General features: G+C 41.8%; 1 protein-coding gene across 1 annotated transcript in view; it reads right to left on the bottom strand.

Annotated features, from left to right (window-relative positions):
• The window catches only part of LOC134610737 (uncharacterized), a 29,808-nt gene extending 20,821 nt beyond the window's left edge, over window positions 1-8,987 (bottom strand). Inside the window, exons 1-2 of the mRNA XM_063453906.1 lie at window positions 8,717-8,987; window positions 7,586-7,807 (exon numbers count right to left, since the gene is read on the bottom strand). Coding sequence (XP_063309976.1) covers window positions 7,586-7,807; window positions 8,717-8,812 — 318 coding nt within the window. The 5' untranslated portion in view covers window positions 8,813-8,987. The remainder of the gene's footprint in view (window positions 1-7,585; window positions 7,808-8,716) is intronic.
• Between the last annotated feature and the right edge of the window lie 8,593 nt (window positions 8,988-17,580).

The following is a 17,580-nucleotide window of genomic DNA, read 5'->3' as shown; positions in this document are numbered from 1 at the left end:
GGAATATAATATACCGGTAATTTCCCTTTTTTTTTTTTTTTTTTTTTTACCTAAACCCATTTAGGGTCACAATGATAAATGCAGATGTGCTACAGATAATATATGCATAAATGTATAAAGGATTCACACTGAATTGAACAGAAATAGAACTTTATTCATGCAATTTTCTAAAATAACTGTGTAGCAGTGACACAAATGCATAAATACGGAAAAAACAAAAATAAGCAACAAGATACTATTCAAATATGCTAACAGCCAATATTAAAAGCTGAACATTTTAGACTTGTGTAACAGTAAGTGTGTAGGGAGGCTGTGTGAGTCAAACAACTTTAGCTTAATGAAGCAGTTTTAGTGTATAAATCATGACTCTCAGGTTTCACTGCTCAATTCACTGCCATTTAGGAGTTAAATCACTTTGTTTCTGTTTTTGCAGCCCTTGTCACACCTCCCCTGGCTCTGATTGACACAGACTGCATGAAAAAAACTGGTTTCAATTTCAATCAGATGTAATTTACCTTAAACAATATTATCGCTTGCTTTGTAAATTGAACTTTAATCACATACAGGAGGCTCTTACAGGGTCTAGCAAGCTATTAATATAGCAGGGAATGAGAAAATCTAAATAAAAACAGAACTTGCAATAAAGGAAGGATAAACTTTAGATTACTCTTTACAGGAAGTGTTTATGGAAGGCTGTGCAAGTAACATGCAGGAAGGTGTGACTAGGGTTCATAAACAAAGTGATTTAACTCCTAAATGGCAGATAATTGAGCATTGAGGTTGCAGGGGCATGTTCTATACACCAAAACTGCTTCATTAAGCTAAAGTTGTTTTGGTGACTATTGTGTCCATTTAAACTCTTAAATGGCAGAGATTTGAGCAGTTACACTGTAGAGGCATGATCTTTATGGAAAAAACAAACAAACATTTAATTAAGTGAAAGTTGTTTTAAACTGTCCCTTTATATGGTTAAAGTAACATCGGTCATGTCATGTGTGGATGTGGGTAGGATTTATACTTTTTTATACCTTTTGTTGTCCCAAGCAACTGAAAAATTGATTTTAAGGGGCCACTCTATGTACCATAATCACTTTATCCTAGTGAAGATGTTATATGTGCCTTAAGTATTTTTTTTTTTTTTTTTTTTGTATTTTTTTACTTTTTTTTTTTTTTAATTCTTTATTTTGGTTGTGCTTGGAAGATACCAGACGGTATTTCACACTGGTAAGCCACATAGACAATTGTAATCACATTGAAGACTTAACAGTAGAGCTTATTCTGCACATTTAAGTATTTTTTTTTTAACATGCTTAATTCCAGAAATTAATTAAAAAAAAAAATTCTTAGTGCAGGTCTAGCTCAAAGGGCTGTCAATCAGGGCTGTCCTGTTTGGTAATGTCAGTTTTGTGCAACTTTTGCAACTCCGAGATGCATACGACATGCTTAACATAGCTGGGTGATCAAGCGAAAGCAAAGCTCATGTTGCCAGCTTTCATGTAATTTAACACTCTAATTCAATGATAAAGATGAAACATAAATCATTTATCATATCTGACCTCTGCTTTTCCTGTGCAGGGGTAAGAGAAAATTAAAATTACAATCTGTTAGCTAAATATATCCCATGAAACTGAGTTCAAAATGTTACTTGGCTCTGCTGAGCTACATCTCTATAATACTCAGTAATACCGACTGAGGCTGATAGGTAAATAAAATTTCCATTTGATATTTAGGGATGGCCAGGAAAACACTTACTAAACTGCATGGACTATATCATAATAGTTTGCAATAGCTTAGTGTAGCAAGTTGTCTTTTTTATGGACACATAAAAACGAATACTTAAAAACAGCACTTGCTTTACACCAGGCTTCCCCAAACTCCGGCCCTCCAGATGTTGCTGAACTACAACTCCCATGATTCTCAGCCTTTCTATTTCATTCATAGAATCATGGGAGTTGTAGTTCAGCAACATCTGGAGGGCCAGAGTTTGGGGAAGCCTGCTTTACACTAATACAACTGTAAAGTATGATTTTTTTTTTAATATGAGCCCTTAAAACTCAACAAGCCATCCATTGCCGACAAGATTTTTCCTCCGTGCAATTGATTGGACTTTGGTCAGTGATGGCACATAGGGGATGGCCAGTTCTGCAGTTTAGGGCTTTGAAAGATTTATGCACATTTTAGTAGGTTTACATGTGTATTTTTTCCAATGATTAACTATGTGCATTCAAAACAGTCTTTGCTATCTTTATTTATTAAAGACAGAATTCAAAGTGATTTTCAAAATTGGGTTGCAATGAGGGAAGCTAAACATTAGCTCCCATCAGTTTCAGGCAAATGTTATAAGAGTATGGCTTATTAAGACTGATAGGATTTGTAGTCCTTGAACTTTTTTTTTCCCAAGAACTCTTTTGCAATCCTTTGCTTCCATCCTTTCTGTGCTAGGTTTCTGTAGAATCTGTTGACACATCTTTCCAACATAGTAGAGAAATGAAGCAAGGAACTTGCCAGATATGATTACAGCAAATATGACATGTTGCAATCTCCAGTAACTCCAGCAAAGATTTAAAACAGCCCCAAAAACTATTTCTGAGATCAACACTAGTTTACTTAACCCTATAAATGTTATATATTATTGCCGGAGGTATAAATGGACCAAAAGAATATTTCGTTTTGTATTCTATGCTCGGAAAATAAGGTTCTCTTGGGTCATGAAGCTATTATTATGTTTTGTTTTTTTAACTTTTCACAACCATCTGTCTAAAAGTGAAATAAACTAAACCAGCGTAGTCATCTCCTTACTTAACATATAAGAGGAACCTATTTCTCGATTATAGAAAGAGTTACAACACTAGCAGTTTACCTAGTGACGTATTTCACAACACTCAATATTTCAGGGTTGTATTTGATAAAATGTTGCCGGCAGTGTTCAATTTTACTCAATACAATCTTCAAGTGTATTTTTTTGATTAATCCTTTCACTGCAAAAGTTTATGCACGTATGCAATATGAAATATTATAATAAACCCAATGTCGTCAAGTTGTTCAATTTAAGTTCACAAGAGCTTTACACAGAAAATCACTGCTTTGTTCAACACATGAAAATTTAAGGAAGACTTTAGAAGTATTCCTAACAATATAAAGTCCCAGCGTCCCCCCTCCACCTTGGGTTCCCCTCCCCCTGCACCCCACCCCCATCCATGAGAGGGTTAAAAAACACTTTCATTCACTTACCTGATTCCAGTGCCGATGTCCTTCAGCACTGGGTAGTACTTCTCCTCTGCCGATGTTAGCAAATGGGGAAACTTAATGCTCATTCTTTAAGACTTCCCCATTGGAAAGCATTGACTCAAAGCTTTCCTATGGGGTTTTACTTGATGCTGGACTCTCTCATGCAAAGCGTGAGGATGTCCAACATCGTTTCACGGAGTCAAACTCTGTGACACTGCTGGAAGCACCTCTAGGGTCTGTCTGGTAGACAGACTCTAGAAGCCGTCTTAACACTGCAGTTAAAACATTACCGTTTCTCTAAAACAGAAATGTTTTAAATTGCAGGGTTAAGGAAACAGGGACATTAATCCCAGACCATTTCAATAAGATGAAGTGGACTGGGTGCCAATAGTGTCCTTTAATACTTACAATGGCAATTGAACTAGTACAGCTGCAAACTATTACTTTTAATTTTGTTATGAATCTATAAATCTCTATAAAACCACACATCTCTATGAGAATCATTGGCCTAGAGAATTGTCCTCACTGCAAATCACTGTTTTAATGGACACATAAAAATAAAAACTTAAAGAAAATGTCTATGTAAAAAATATATATATGTTTAATGCACTTAAACAAAGCAGTAAAAAAAAAAATATGTTTTTATTAGGTTTTTACATTTATTTTCTTAAAATTGCACTTCTTCTGCTCATTCTGCAGCTAAACTGAACCACCCCATGTTTCAAAGCACTGCCTTCCTTGCAGGGGTGGGCTGGGCTGGGGGGCAGGGAGGCAATTGCCCCCCAGGCCGCCCTAAATGCTTTTAAGACCGGCCGCGGCGGGCCGGCCCTCTAAATGCTGCAGCCACCTGAGCGCTCTGTAAAGAGCGCTCAGGCGGCTGCCGCACTGCCTCACCTCCCTTCCCCTGTAGCGTGGCCGAGCTGCTCTCCGGTCCGCGGTGCCCGGCTGGAGTGATGGGAAGGTGCACGCTCAGTGTGCACTTCCTTTCAGTCCGGCCGGTAACAGGAAACAGAAACTCCTGTTCCGCGCAGAGTTTCTGTTTCCTGTAACCGGACGGACTGACAGGAAGTGCACACTGAGCGTGCACCTTCCCATCACTCCGGCCGGGCACCACGGACCGGAGAGCAGCTCGGCCACGCTACAGGGGAGGGGGTAAGAAGAAGAGGGGAGGGGGGAGTAAGAAGAGGGGAGGGGGGAGTAAGAAGAGGGAAGGGGGGGAGTAAGAAGAGGGGGGGAGTAACAAGAGGGGAGGGGAGGGGGAGATTAAGAAGAGGGGAGGGGGGGAGTAAGAAGAGGGGAGGGGGGAGTAAGAAGAGGGGAGGAGGGAGAGTAAGAGGAGGGGAGGGGGGAGAGTAAGAGGAGGGGAGGGGGAGAGTAAGAGGAGGGGAGGGGGAGAGTAAGAGGAGGGGAGGGGGGAGAGTAAGAGGAGGGGAGGGGGAGAGTAAGAAGAGGGGAGGGGGGAGAGTAAGAAGAGGGGAGGGGGAGTAAGAAGAGGGGAGGGAGGAGTAGGAAGAGGGGAGGGGAATAAGAAGGGGGATGGGAGTAAGAAGGAGGGGAGGGGGAGTAAGAAGGAGGGGAGGGGGAGTAAGAAGGAGGGGAGATAAGAAAAAGAGGGGGGTAAGAAGAAGAGGGGGAGTAAGAATAAGAAGAGTGGAGAGTAAGACGAAGAAGGGGGGAGTAAGAAGAAGGGGGAAGTAAGAAGGAGGGGAGATAAGAAAAAGAGGGGGGTAAGAAGAAGAAGGGAGAGTAAGAAAAAGAGTGGGGAGTAAGAAGAACAAGAGTGGGGAGTAATTAGAAGAAGGGGGTAAGAAGAAGGGGGGTTAAGAGGAAGAAGGGGGAATAAGAAGAAGAGGGGGAAGTAAGAAGAAGGGGGAGTAAGAAGAAGAAGGGGATAAGAAGAAGAAGGGGGTGTAAGAAGAAGAAGAAGGGGTAAGAAGAAGAATGGGGTCAGAAGAAGAATGGGGTAAGAAGAAGAAGGGGTTAAGAAGAAGAAGAGGGGGTAAGAAGAAGAAGGGGGAGTAAGAAGAAGAAGAAGGGGGTAAGAAGAAGGGGTGAGTAATAAGAAGAAGGTGGTAAGAAGAACAAGGGGGGAGTAAGAAGAACAAGGGGGGAAGTAAGAAGAACACAGGGAGGAGGGGGGTAAGAAGAACACAGGGGGGGTGAGGTGAACACACAGAGGGAGGAGTGAGAAGAACACAGGGTGGGTGGAGGGGGGGGGATGAGAAGAGCACAGGGAGGGTGGGTGAGTGTGAGAAGAGACCGCTAGGGGAGGGTGGGGGAGAGGAGAGACCACTAAGGGGCAGGGGAGAGCTCTAAGGGACAGAAGGGACAGCTCTATAGGACAGGGGGCAAGACAGGGAGCTCTTTCACACTATGCGCACACACACACACAATGCATCCCTATACATACACAGAAACACACAATGCATCCCTATACATACACAGAAACACAACATGCTTCCCTTACACACAGAGAAACACACAATGCATCCATTACACACACACACAATGCAACCCTTACACACACATGCAAACACACACACTGTTTTTCTTACATACACACAGAAACACAATGCATCTCTTACACTCAATGCACACACATACAGACACACACCTTGCATCCCTTATGCATACAAACACAGATTCACACAATGCATCCCTTACACACAACCAGAAACACATAATACATCCCTTATACACAAATACACACTGCTTCCACTACACACAAACACACTGCATCACCTGCACAAACTGGTATCCCTATACACTACATACCATAAGCACACATATTAGATCCTCTACAATAACACATAACACATCCCCTTCACACTCCACTCCCTGTGAGCGAACTCATGGGTGGGTGGAACATATAAGTGGACTTATGAGTGGGCCTTATGGGCATACCCACTGTCAGGCCCTGGGGCCCAGACCTTGAGCTGTGTAAGAGGCCCCCAAAAAATGGATCTGCTTCCAATTCTCCCAGAACATTGAATTTTGTGACCACAGTTGCAAACAGCCTCCAAAGATCCTGTTCTACACCAGACCAGTGGAGCCAAACTGCAGCCCATCATCATCCTCATCTAATTGTAAGTAGGCAATCTAGTATATTATTAGTGACACTAATCTATAATTTACCTCACATTAAAGGGACACTATAGCTTAATGAAGTGGTTCTGGTGTCTATAGCTGGTCCCTGCAGGCTTTTTAATGTAAACACACACTGTGTGCAGCACTGGCGTTAGTTCATATGGCAGATCATATGGGTGGGGCATTGTGATGTCACATGGGGGGGCGGCAAATTTATATTTTGTCTAGGGCGGCAAAAATCCTTGCACCGGCTCTGATCCTGGGCAGGTGCACCAGTCTACTGGTGACCCACAGGAGGAGAGTGCACTGATTGCACTGCACTCTCCTCCTGCCCAGACCCGTCTTGACCGCAGTGCAAGTGCCCTCTGACCTCTGCCCCTAATTTACAGTGGCTCACACTCACAACAAGCAGTGCCTGGAGCCCTTTGCAGAGACGGAAACAAAGAGGTTCTGCGGCAGCTGGCCGTCCTACAAGCATTACATTAAACAGCTGTTCCCCATGCAGCCACAGGTGGCATTGTGCTGGGAGACTGTGATTACTCTTCACTTCCTCCCAGCCTACAGAGCAGCGCATGGGGGAGAGAGAGGAGGAGGCATGATTTAATCTTACAATAAATCCTCTAAGCAAACCTTTATAAATTTGGGGGGATCAGCTCTGTTTCCACAGTTTATTGGTGTTTACTCTGATGTCTGTATTAATATTGAGGGATGTCTAAGTAGTAACGTCAGTGTGAATGTCAGCAGGGCCAGCCGTTGGGGTGGGCAAGCTGTGCGGTCATGCAGGGTGCCATGGCAACAGAGGCACCCGGCGGCCAACACAACTCACAAGTTGGGTACACCAGCATATTTAATTTAAACGATTCGCTGGTGGTCCACTGGTGCGCACCAGCAGTAGGTGCAGTCAAATCATATCCTCTCCCTCGTGGTTCCGGCACTCAGTTAGTGAGTCAGAGCACAGGCTCAGAGATTCTCAGCCTGTGCTCTGACAACATTGAAAGTCAGAGCCGTGAAGGAGCGGGTATGGCAAAGAGCTACTGATTAGCATAACATCAATATCCGTTATAAAACCAGGAAAAGGTGGGCATCGATGGTGAACTGATTTGGTGGCACAATGGCCACTTGACTGGTTTTGCCCCCCAGGCCTAAGGCTGCCAGCCCTCCCCTGCTTCCTTGTCAATACTGGGATGTGTCCAGAAATACACACATGAAAATAGATCATCATTGAATATGTTCTATATTAAAATAAATTGCTAAGGAAGGTTTTCCTTACCTTTGATTTTCCAAGTTGATGCAGAAAATTAAATCGACTTTTGGCTTCTCTCTTTGGGGGGTTCGCACCCATACCAGGACTCATTGCCTCCCCATTGTCTTTTTCATTAAAATGCCCCACATAAACTAAGGACAGAATCAACACTCCAAGTGCCGTGGTTATCAGGCAAGCCAAAAAGCAAACAAGGAAGATTCTCATTAGAGAACACGAATGGCTCTTTTCCTGCAAAATAAAGTGGGAAGGTATATGGGTAACCACCAATAAAAGTTATTTTGTTGTATAAATCTGCACAATTTTAATGTCAGTGCTTATACATTCACTACAATGGGTTCTCAGGTCTTTTTTTGGGTACCCCGTGTTCTTAGTCAATAGTTTTGGGAGTTATTTGACAATGATGCACTGCATTATCAATGTCCGTAGTTATGTCCAATCTGGACTGCAGAGATAAGCTGAATGTACAAGGGGGAGCAATCTAGAAATGCCAATGCAAAGCACAAAAGTCATGCAGAATAAAACACCCATGCATGCATGTCAAATTTATATTTGCAACAACATATCATATTTTGTACTCAAGTTATTCCAGACCAATAATCATACATTCTGAAGAGGTTATCTCATATAGATTATAAGGAGATTGAGAAGATATGAGGTTTAGTAAAGTAAAATAATAAAAATATAAAAATTATTAAATGTTCTATGTGCTTTGCTAGTGACTGTGTTTGTACACTCTTGGAATCATGGGGAAAGTGTTTTTTTACCACTAAAATAAGTGGGATTTCCTCTTTAAGAATCTGCAGGGTCAATCATATTGCCCTTAAATCTTAGGGTTGTTCACCAACGTATGAATTGTTGGGAATTTGAAGTGAATTTAAAATGTTAGCCTTAAATAGACTAACTTAAAAAAAGTTTTCACTTTGGCTATATTGGCGTGAAACTTTCCATTTTTAACAGTTCACACTTTTGTAAATTAACCTTCTCCTATTTTCTGAATAACATATGAACGTCCCACCAAAAAAGTTAGGCAAGAAAAATAAACATTAAGTAAAACATATTTGGCATCAAAACCACATAGGTCTTTATAAAAAGAATTTGTTAAAACAAGTGTATTCAAAATATGATAACTATACATACCTGACCGGATGAAATATACATGACATTTTTTTTATTTTTCTGTGGGTTAGGACCCGCCATACCCTCTTCTTGCATTTCAAACCCTCCATTGTCCATTTTGAAGAAGAAGCTCTGATGAGTAGACAAATCTTTGCTTAAGGATGTACTCAGCAGCACTTTATATGAGGTTTGTGGTAAATCAAGAACGTGTCACCTTTTATAGCTGTCTCACAAGGAAGTATCTGTTTTTTTTATTATACATCATGTGTGGGTAATGTTTAAAACAACCAATGCCAAACATGATTGCTTCAATAGAGTAGGCATATTGTTAAGGCATAAGGAGATTTCAAACCCTCACTGCAGTTCCTCAATAAATGGGCTATGACTCATGCTTATGAGTGTAAAAAAAAAAATGATACCAGGAAAATATTTGAGAAACATACATTTCCTAACTTCATGCTTACAGACAGATCATAAAACAGAAAAAAATAAACATATTCTGTTACCAGTTAACCTCGGTGGTAGTTCAAATCATATACAAATAATCATGTAAAAATATTCATTTAAAATTATAAACATTTTTTCTTTCAACTACCCATTACATTTTGATGACACAGCATTAAGGTGAACCATGAAAAGATGGTATATATATATATATTGTCTAACTTTCTGCAGTTTGATCTTTTAAAAAATAATTTTTTTTCAAACTTTAGTTGGATTTTTACCCTGGAAAGGTGGGCTTCGGTTTTGGGTAAGTGACTACATAAGACATCAGAGAATTCATGGAATTTAAAATTCTAACAGGTTAATATGAAGAGCTAGCAAATACATCAAAGTACAAAACGTGCAGATTTATTTACATGTTTATTTTTTCTCTTTTATATTCGTTCGAATTCTTACTTACTCGAATTCTTACTCTAAAACTCACTTATTTCCTTCTTTCTTTTAATTTAGTCTTATGGCAATCTCCTTTTCTTTTTCTCTTGTTTTTGCCCTTTTACATTTTTCTTCTCTCATTTTCTCTTATTTAACAGGAAGCACTGTTTTTTTGTTTTGTTTTTTGTTGTTTTCTTTTTCTTTTTTTCCTGATATCTATTGTGTCCCTATCCTTCCTGTGTTTTTTTTTCTGTCTCATATCTCCCTGTTTTTTTTCTCTTAGTATTCTTCTGTGGTGCATTATGAGTAAATATGTTTAGAAAGGAAGGGACACTAACTCTTATAACAACGTAATGTCATTTAAGTTGTCGTGGGGCCAACCCAGGTATGTTTAGTTTAACTTTAAAGTTGGGGCTCTGGCTCATGGAACGTCTACCTCACAGCTTCCGTTTCTCTCTGCACTATGGTATAAGGAAGGGTTAGCTGGGTGACCAGTGATAGGCTGAGAGCATAAGCCCATTGAGGGAAACAGTACATACTGTTTCTCTCAGTAGGTACCCATTGATAGGCTCTTAGCTTTTTACCCTTCCTTATATCGATTTGTTTTCTTTATGTTGCACAGTTTTTCAGAGAGAATTCAAGCTGGGAATAAGACACAGTATAGCTGAACTCCAGAATGCAAATGGACACTCTGGGCACCAATAAAACAATAATGCATTTTTTGGTATTTGGCCTCATTAATATGCTATATTTTAGACTTGTACATGGCAAAACAACAAAAAATGGGTGGACAGAAATTAGTTTAATTGGCTGCTTATTTTGGCAGGATTTTAATGCAGAACAATTGTTGTGGAAAGGGGGACTATGGCTGTGCTGACATGCAAAATGATACAATATTACCTGGCCATTACCTGACCTAATGGCTACCCAATATCAGCAATTTTTGCAAGTGAGAGAATGGTTGCTTGTCTTTTGCTATCTTGTATTAATGAAAAATGGGGAGCAGGAGTCAGTTCAAGTTCAAAATAGGGGGTTTATCCAAAAATCTAAGGAAAAATTCAATGGGCGATGTACCACCCACTCATCCAATCTACCCTGAAAAGAACAAAACTTTCCCACACATACAGTCTGTAGCATCACTGACCTTCAGTGTTGAAAAAAACACAGTGCCCTATTGGCAGCAAAACTCAGAAAAAGGTAGATTTAAGAAGAAAAAGGAAACAATGGAACAGGTAAATGGATCGTCAATTTCTCATTCACTTTTTTTTTTTATTTATTCCTTTGAAAAATCCCTTCTCAAATAAAATTACACCTCCTGCAACTACTCCCATTTTCTCAAATGCCTTTCATTGCAGAGTTTTATTTTTTTTTTTGCTCTGCCTGGTTTAGACTTACAGTGTAAGAGTGTGTGAAAGTGGCCCTGGTGCTAGAAGGTAGGCAAGAGGAACTTTATTTATTTTTTCTTTCTCAATTCTTTAGATGATGAGGAAAGCTGTTCCTGTCCAACCTGACTCTGTCAACTACTGGCACTATCCTCACCATCTCAGTCTAAGGGTGGTGGTAAAAGTGGAGGAGGTAGCACTGGTGGTAGGTTGTGACAACTGCACAGAATCAGATACAGCACCAGTGGACCTGCTGCTGGACCACCAGACCTAGCACTTTCTTGTTCTGCTACTGTCCTCAGTAATCCAGACTTGTGGTGCCTTTGCAAATGTGTTTTCATACCACCACTAGTGAGATGACCCTTCACTAACCCTTCACTCACTATCTTGCTACACAATCTGCACTTTGCAAGTCAGCTTACTGAGAGCCACTCAAAGTGATCCTAAAGTTATCTTTGTTGCAATGTATTAGCCTCCACCTTTTGCCTTGAACCTACTGATGATATGGGTGAAATTACCGTATATACTCGAGTATAAGCCGAGTTTTTCAGCACATTTTTTGTGCTGAAAAACCCCAACTCGGCTTATACTCGAGTCAATAGTCTGTATTATGGCAATTTGCATTGCCATAATACAGACTGGGGGCTGTGGGGGCTGGCAGAGAGCTTACTTACCTGTCCTGCAGTTCCTGTCAGCTTCCTCCTCCTCCGCGGCGTCCGTTCAGCACCTCGGTCAGCTCCCAGTGTAAGTCTCGCGAGAGCCGCGGCTCTCGCAAGACTTAGAGTGTGAGCTGACAGAAGAGCTGAACTGACGGCGCGGAGGAGGAGGGAGCTGACAGGAGCTGCAGGACAGGTAAGTAAGCTCTCTGCCAGCCCCCACAGCCCCCCACTGAACTGCCAATGCTGGACCACCAGGGAAGGAGAGCCCCCCTCCCTGCCATATATCAAGCAGGGAGGGGGGACGAAAAAAATATATTTTAATACTAATAATTAAATTAAATAATAATAAAAAATAATAATAATGAAATGAAATAAAAAATAATAAATAATAATAAAAAAATTAAAATAATATTTTTTTTTTCAAAATTGCCCACCCCCCACCAAGGCTCTGCAACACACACACACACTGCACACATACACATACACTGCACTCATATACACACTGCACTCATACACACACTGCACTCATACATACACACTGCATTCATACACACACACTGCATTCATACACACACACTGTATTCATACACACACACTGCACTCATACACACACACACTGCATTCATACACACATACTGCATTCATACACACACTGCATTCATACACACACTGCACTCATACACACACTGCACTCATACACACACTGCACTCATACACACACTGCATTCATACACACACACTGCATCCATACACACACACTGCATTCATACACACACTGCATTCATACACACGCTGCACTCATACACACACACTGCATTCATACACACACTGCATTCATACACACACACTGCACTCGTACACACACACTGCATTCATACACACACACACTGCACTCATACACACACTGCATTCATACACACACTGCATTCATACACACACACTGCATTCATACACACACTGCACTCATACACACACTGCACTCATACACACACGCTGCACTCATACACACGCTGCACTCATACACACACTGCACTCATACACTCACACTGCATTCATACACTCACACTGCATTCATTACACACACACTGCATTCATTATACACACACTGTAAATAAATATTCAATTAATATATTTTTTTAGGATCTAATTTTATTTAGAAATTTACCAGTAGCTGCTGCATTTCCCACCCTAGTCTTATACTCGAGTCAATAAGTTTTCCCAGTTTTTTGGGGTAAAATTAGGGGCCTCGGCTTATATTCGGGTCGGCTTATACTCGAGTATATACGGTACATCAATGGCAGCTGAAACTGTTGCAACATTGAAGGAGCACTATAGGGTCAGGAACACAAACATGTTTTCCTGACCCTATAGTGTTAAAACCACCATCTAGCCCCCTGGGCCCACTTTGCCTCCCTAAAGATAGTAAAATCTTACTTGTATTCAAGCCTAAAGCTGCTGCCTTTGCCTGTGAACTTCCTCTGACCTCTGACATCATCAGAAGTGGAGGCCTGATCCAATCCCAATGCTTCTCCATAGGATTAGTTGAAACTGACAAGGAGGCAGATCAGGGGCAGTGCCAGCACAATTCAAACACAGCCCTGGCCAATCAGCCTCTCCTCATAGAGATGAATTGAATCATGAATATCTATGAGGAAAGTTCAGTGTCTGCATGCAGAGGTAGGAGATACTGAATGTGTGGATGCATTTTAGGCAGCCATGACCCAGGAAGGATCTCTAACAGCTATGTGAGGAGTGGCCAGTGAAGTTATCACTAGGCTGTAATGTAAACACTGCATTTTCTCTGAAACAAGCAGTGTTTACATAAAAAAGCCTGAAGGTAATGATTCTACTCACCAGAACAAATTCAATAAGCTGTAGTTGTTCTGGTGACTACAGTGTCCCTTTAACCTGTACACTAGCACTTGGCTGATCTAGGTAGATCCACATCTGTTGTACTTCTACTATGATGCTATGCCAGCTGGGGATCTACAATTTCCCAATCCTTGCAGGGTTGTATTTGTGAGCAGTATTTTAATGTAATTATGGTTTTGCATGGATTATGTGTGTGCGTGTAGGGGTGTATTTGCATCTACCGTTGCTATTGGAATGCAGTGGTGTACTTTTATGTAATGTTTATGTTTAAATGCAGGGGTGTGTTTGTATGTAGTGCTAGCATTTAAATGCAGATTTTGTGTGTAGTTTTGGTGTTGAAATGAAGAGATGATTGTATCCAATTCTGGCCTTTAAGTACAGGGGTGTGCTTGTTTGTAATGCTTGTGTTTAAATGCATTGGTATGTTTGTATGTAGTGTTGGCTTATAAATGCAGGTGTGCGTTTGTGTGTAGTATTGATCTTTGAATGAAGGGGTACATTTGTATATAATTTTGGCGTCTGAGTTTGTCTGTATGTAATGTTTGTATTTGGTTGGTCAATTTGATATTAATTGCTGGGATGTGTTTACATATACACATACATACTTACACACACATACACATTGATGCACACACTGACGAATACACACGCACTCAGGTACACACATATACACACATTGACATGCACACACTCATTGATACACTGATACACACTCACACACAGATACACACATAGATACACACACCTAATTTTTATATTTTTAGCCACTCTACTATTAACAGAGCTTTTATGTGTGGGAGGGTGGTTTACATGGGGTTCAGCTGCTGGCTGAGTCTGATAAGAGTGTTTGGCTGGCTGTAGCTGGGCCTCTGCCTCTTCTTTCTCCCTTCTACTCTCACTGTATCTAGGAATAAGTAACTTGCGTCCTCCGAGCAGTGCAATGACTGCCATTATTACAGGAGCCCGGTTGTGCTGTTAAAGGGCCATTGTACCAGAAAAACCTTTTAAGTCACCCCCACCTGATAAGCCACCCCCTCATAAGCCCCCACAGCATGCATTCCCGGGGAAATATAGAATCCCTTTAATGCTCTGATTTAGGAGGAAGTAATGACGTGTGAATTTGAGGTCATCAGAAAACAAACCAAGATAACTATGCATTCTAAATCTAAAGTGAGTGTTCTAATTGGCCTCTCCTAATAATAAAAACCATCAGCTTTCATCATGAGGGTTCAATAACCCTTTTCTTTTATGAGACATGTAAATTACAATTACAGTACAGACATATGCTGGTAAATTCCCCGATGTTGAAGGAAATTAGATGTAATTATTAACAACACCTCCCTGTTGTCTTATCTGAGAGTGTAATCACAATCCTCAGAAATTCTGAAATATATTTATTGTGTCCTTGACACTTTAGGTGACGTTTCGGGTTAACATAAGGAAAACAAATCATCAGGTAACAATACTGGTTAGAAATAAGAAAAAAAGTCACACGTAGCGTACATAAACGAAATCATAAATAAACAGCAGAATTTTGTTGGTATGATATGGTTCTTAAGATGGGTGTAAGGTTGCTACAATAAAAAGTCAGAGCATTACTGTTTTTCCGTGTTTAGGTCTGACATCCTTCCCTAAATATTTTGGAAAGGGCGCAAATACACATGTACAGGCCTGGACTGGCTGTCCGAGGCTGGCAGGGGAGATCACAGCCCTCTATCCGAGCGCCGGCCCTGCTGTGTGACTTCGTGAGCCGGTGGGGAGATCAAAGATCTCCCTCACCGTCCCACAGGCACTGATATGCGGCTGGAGGGAAGCAGGAGAGGACTCGGGGAGCTCTAGCCAGCAGCCCTGCCGAGTGAGGTCGGAGCGTTGCTGCGATTACCACAGCAACGCTCAGATCTGGCTCTCAGTTCACTCTCACCACTAAGACCACCAAGGATGGCAGCAAGGCCCTCCCCCCTCCATGGCAGCATTGCTCCCCCCTCCCAGACTAAAGGTAATAATTGAGGGGGGATATTATTGTTTTATTATTTTTATCGCCATTTATATAGCGCTAACAGATTCTGTAGCGCTTTACAATAATATGAGAGGGGGGATTTAACAATAAATAGGACAATTACAAGAAAACTTACAGGAACAGTAGGTTGAAGAGGACCCTGCGTACAGTCTATAGGATGTGGGGTATAAAACACATTAGGACAGAAATATCAATCAAATAAGGTGGGAGTGAAGCAGAGCTGGAGAAGCGAGGAGAGTGCTGCCCTTTAGGAGAGAACAAGAGACAGGTATGTAAGGTAGCGGTTACTCTGGGAGGCCATAAGCTTTCCTAAAGAGATGGGTTTTAAGGCATTTCTTAAATGATTGAAGAATACGGGAGAGTCTGATAGCAGTAGGCAGGCTATTCCATGGGAAGGGAGCCGCCCGCGAGAAGTCCTGCAACTGCGTGTTGGCTGTACAGGTGCGAGCAGCGGACAGGAGAAGGTCACGGGCAGAGCGGAGGGACTGAATTGTTCAGTGTTTTATATGTATGGGTTAGCACTTTGAATTTTGAATTGACTCCTATAGGACTGACAGAGGGGTGAGGTGTGAGAGGACCAACTAGAGAGGAAAATCAGTCTGGCGGCAGCATTCATTACAGACTGTATCGGGGCAATACGGCTTTCGGGAAGACCAATCAGGAGAGGGTTACAATAATCCATGTGGGAAATTACTAGAGCATGGACAAGCTCCTTGGTAGCATCTTTTGTAAGAAAGGGGTGGATGCGGGCATTTCTCCTAGTCTGGGGGGACTGCCTGTCTGCCCAGACAGTCTCCCCGCGGCAAATTAGGACCCTGCGGACACGTGATCGCTCTAACAGAGCGGTCACATGGCCTCAATAGGTGCCTGTGTATCTGCCTGCAGGGGGACTGCCTGTGTAAAATAAAAAAATAAAGTAAAAATATATATATATATATATATATATGTATACATATATGAGATATATATATATATATGTATTATATCTCTATGTAATATGTATATATATCTTATATACTGTCAGGGTACCTGAAGTCTCTACCTCCGAGAGAGGTAGAGACTTAGACGTTCATCCGTCCGGACGGGCTGTTTCCTCTGTTCCTCGCGGTCCATCCGGTCACGTAAACGCCGGCCGCGAGGGACTCACTTCCTTTTCTAGCATGACGTCCGGAAACCGACGTCATGACGCCAACCCGTAACGACCTGTCACTCAATCCTTCAGAGACTAATCAGGACTCGTTGGAGGCGTGTCTACCCTTCCGAGCCAGGGTATTTAAACTTGCTTCTCCCATTTGCTCATTGCCCTGTCGTGGTTCTAGTCTGCCTAGTCACACAGTGCTCTTGTATTTCTGTTATCCCTTTGGTTCTGACCCGGCTTGTTTGACTTACTCTGTTTATCTCTGTTACCCTTGACCCGGCTTGTTCCTCGCTTACCTGTCTTCTCGTTCCCTCGACCTCGGCTTGTCTTTGACTATTCTCTATATTCTCCGTACGTTAGTCCGGCCATTCTAAGGTCCGGTATACGTATCCTATACCTGTTTGTACTCTGCGTGTTGGATCCCTGTCCCGTTCCTGACATTATGACAGGGGCAATGGATCCTGCAAGTACAAACAGTCAGCTTGGTCCTTCTGATCCTAGGTTCGAAGCCATGGAGCACAGAATGGATCAGATGGCGCTAGCACTACAGGCGTTATTGTCTCGTGCTAATAACCCGCCAGAGGAGACGCATACTACTTCTATTTCTCCTGTGAGCTCAGGCCTAGAGGTAGCCACTGTAGGTGCCTCTTCTCGTATTACACCACCAGTACGTTATGGCGGTTCACCTGAGAAGTGTCGTGGTTTCCTTAACCAGATCAGTATCCACTTTGAATTACAACCTCGCTCCTATCCTACAGATAGGGCGAAGGTTGGATTTATTATCACCTTACTCATTGAGAAAGCTCTGAGATGGGCCAACCCATTATGGGAGAATGATAACCCTTTGGTATATAATTATAATGCCTTTGTAGCTGCCTTTAGAAGAACTTTTGACCCTCCTGGTAGAAAGGTCAATGCAGCTAGATTACTGTTGCGCCTGA

Source organism: Pelobates fuscus, chromosome 5 (assembly GCF_036172605.1).
Source record: "Pelobates fuscus isolate aPelFus1 chromosome 5, aPelFus1.pri, whole genome shotgun sequence".
Taxonomy (NCBI): domain Eukaryota; kingdom Metazoa; phylum Chordata; class Amphibia; order Anura; family Pelobatidae; genus Pelobates; species Pelobates fuscus.
Note: the sequence above shows the minus strand (reverse complement) of the source record. Positions and strands in the feature narration are given on the sequence as shown.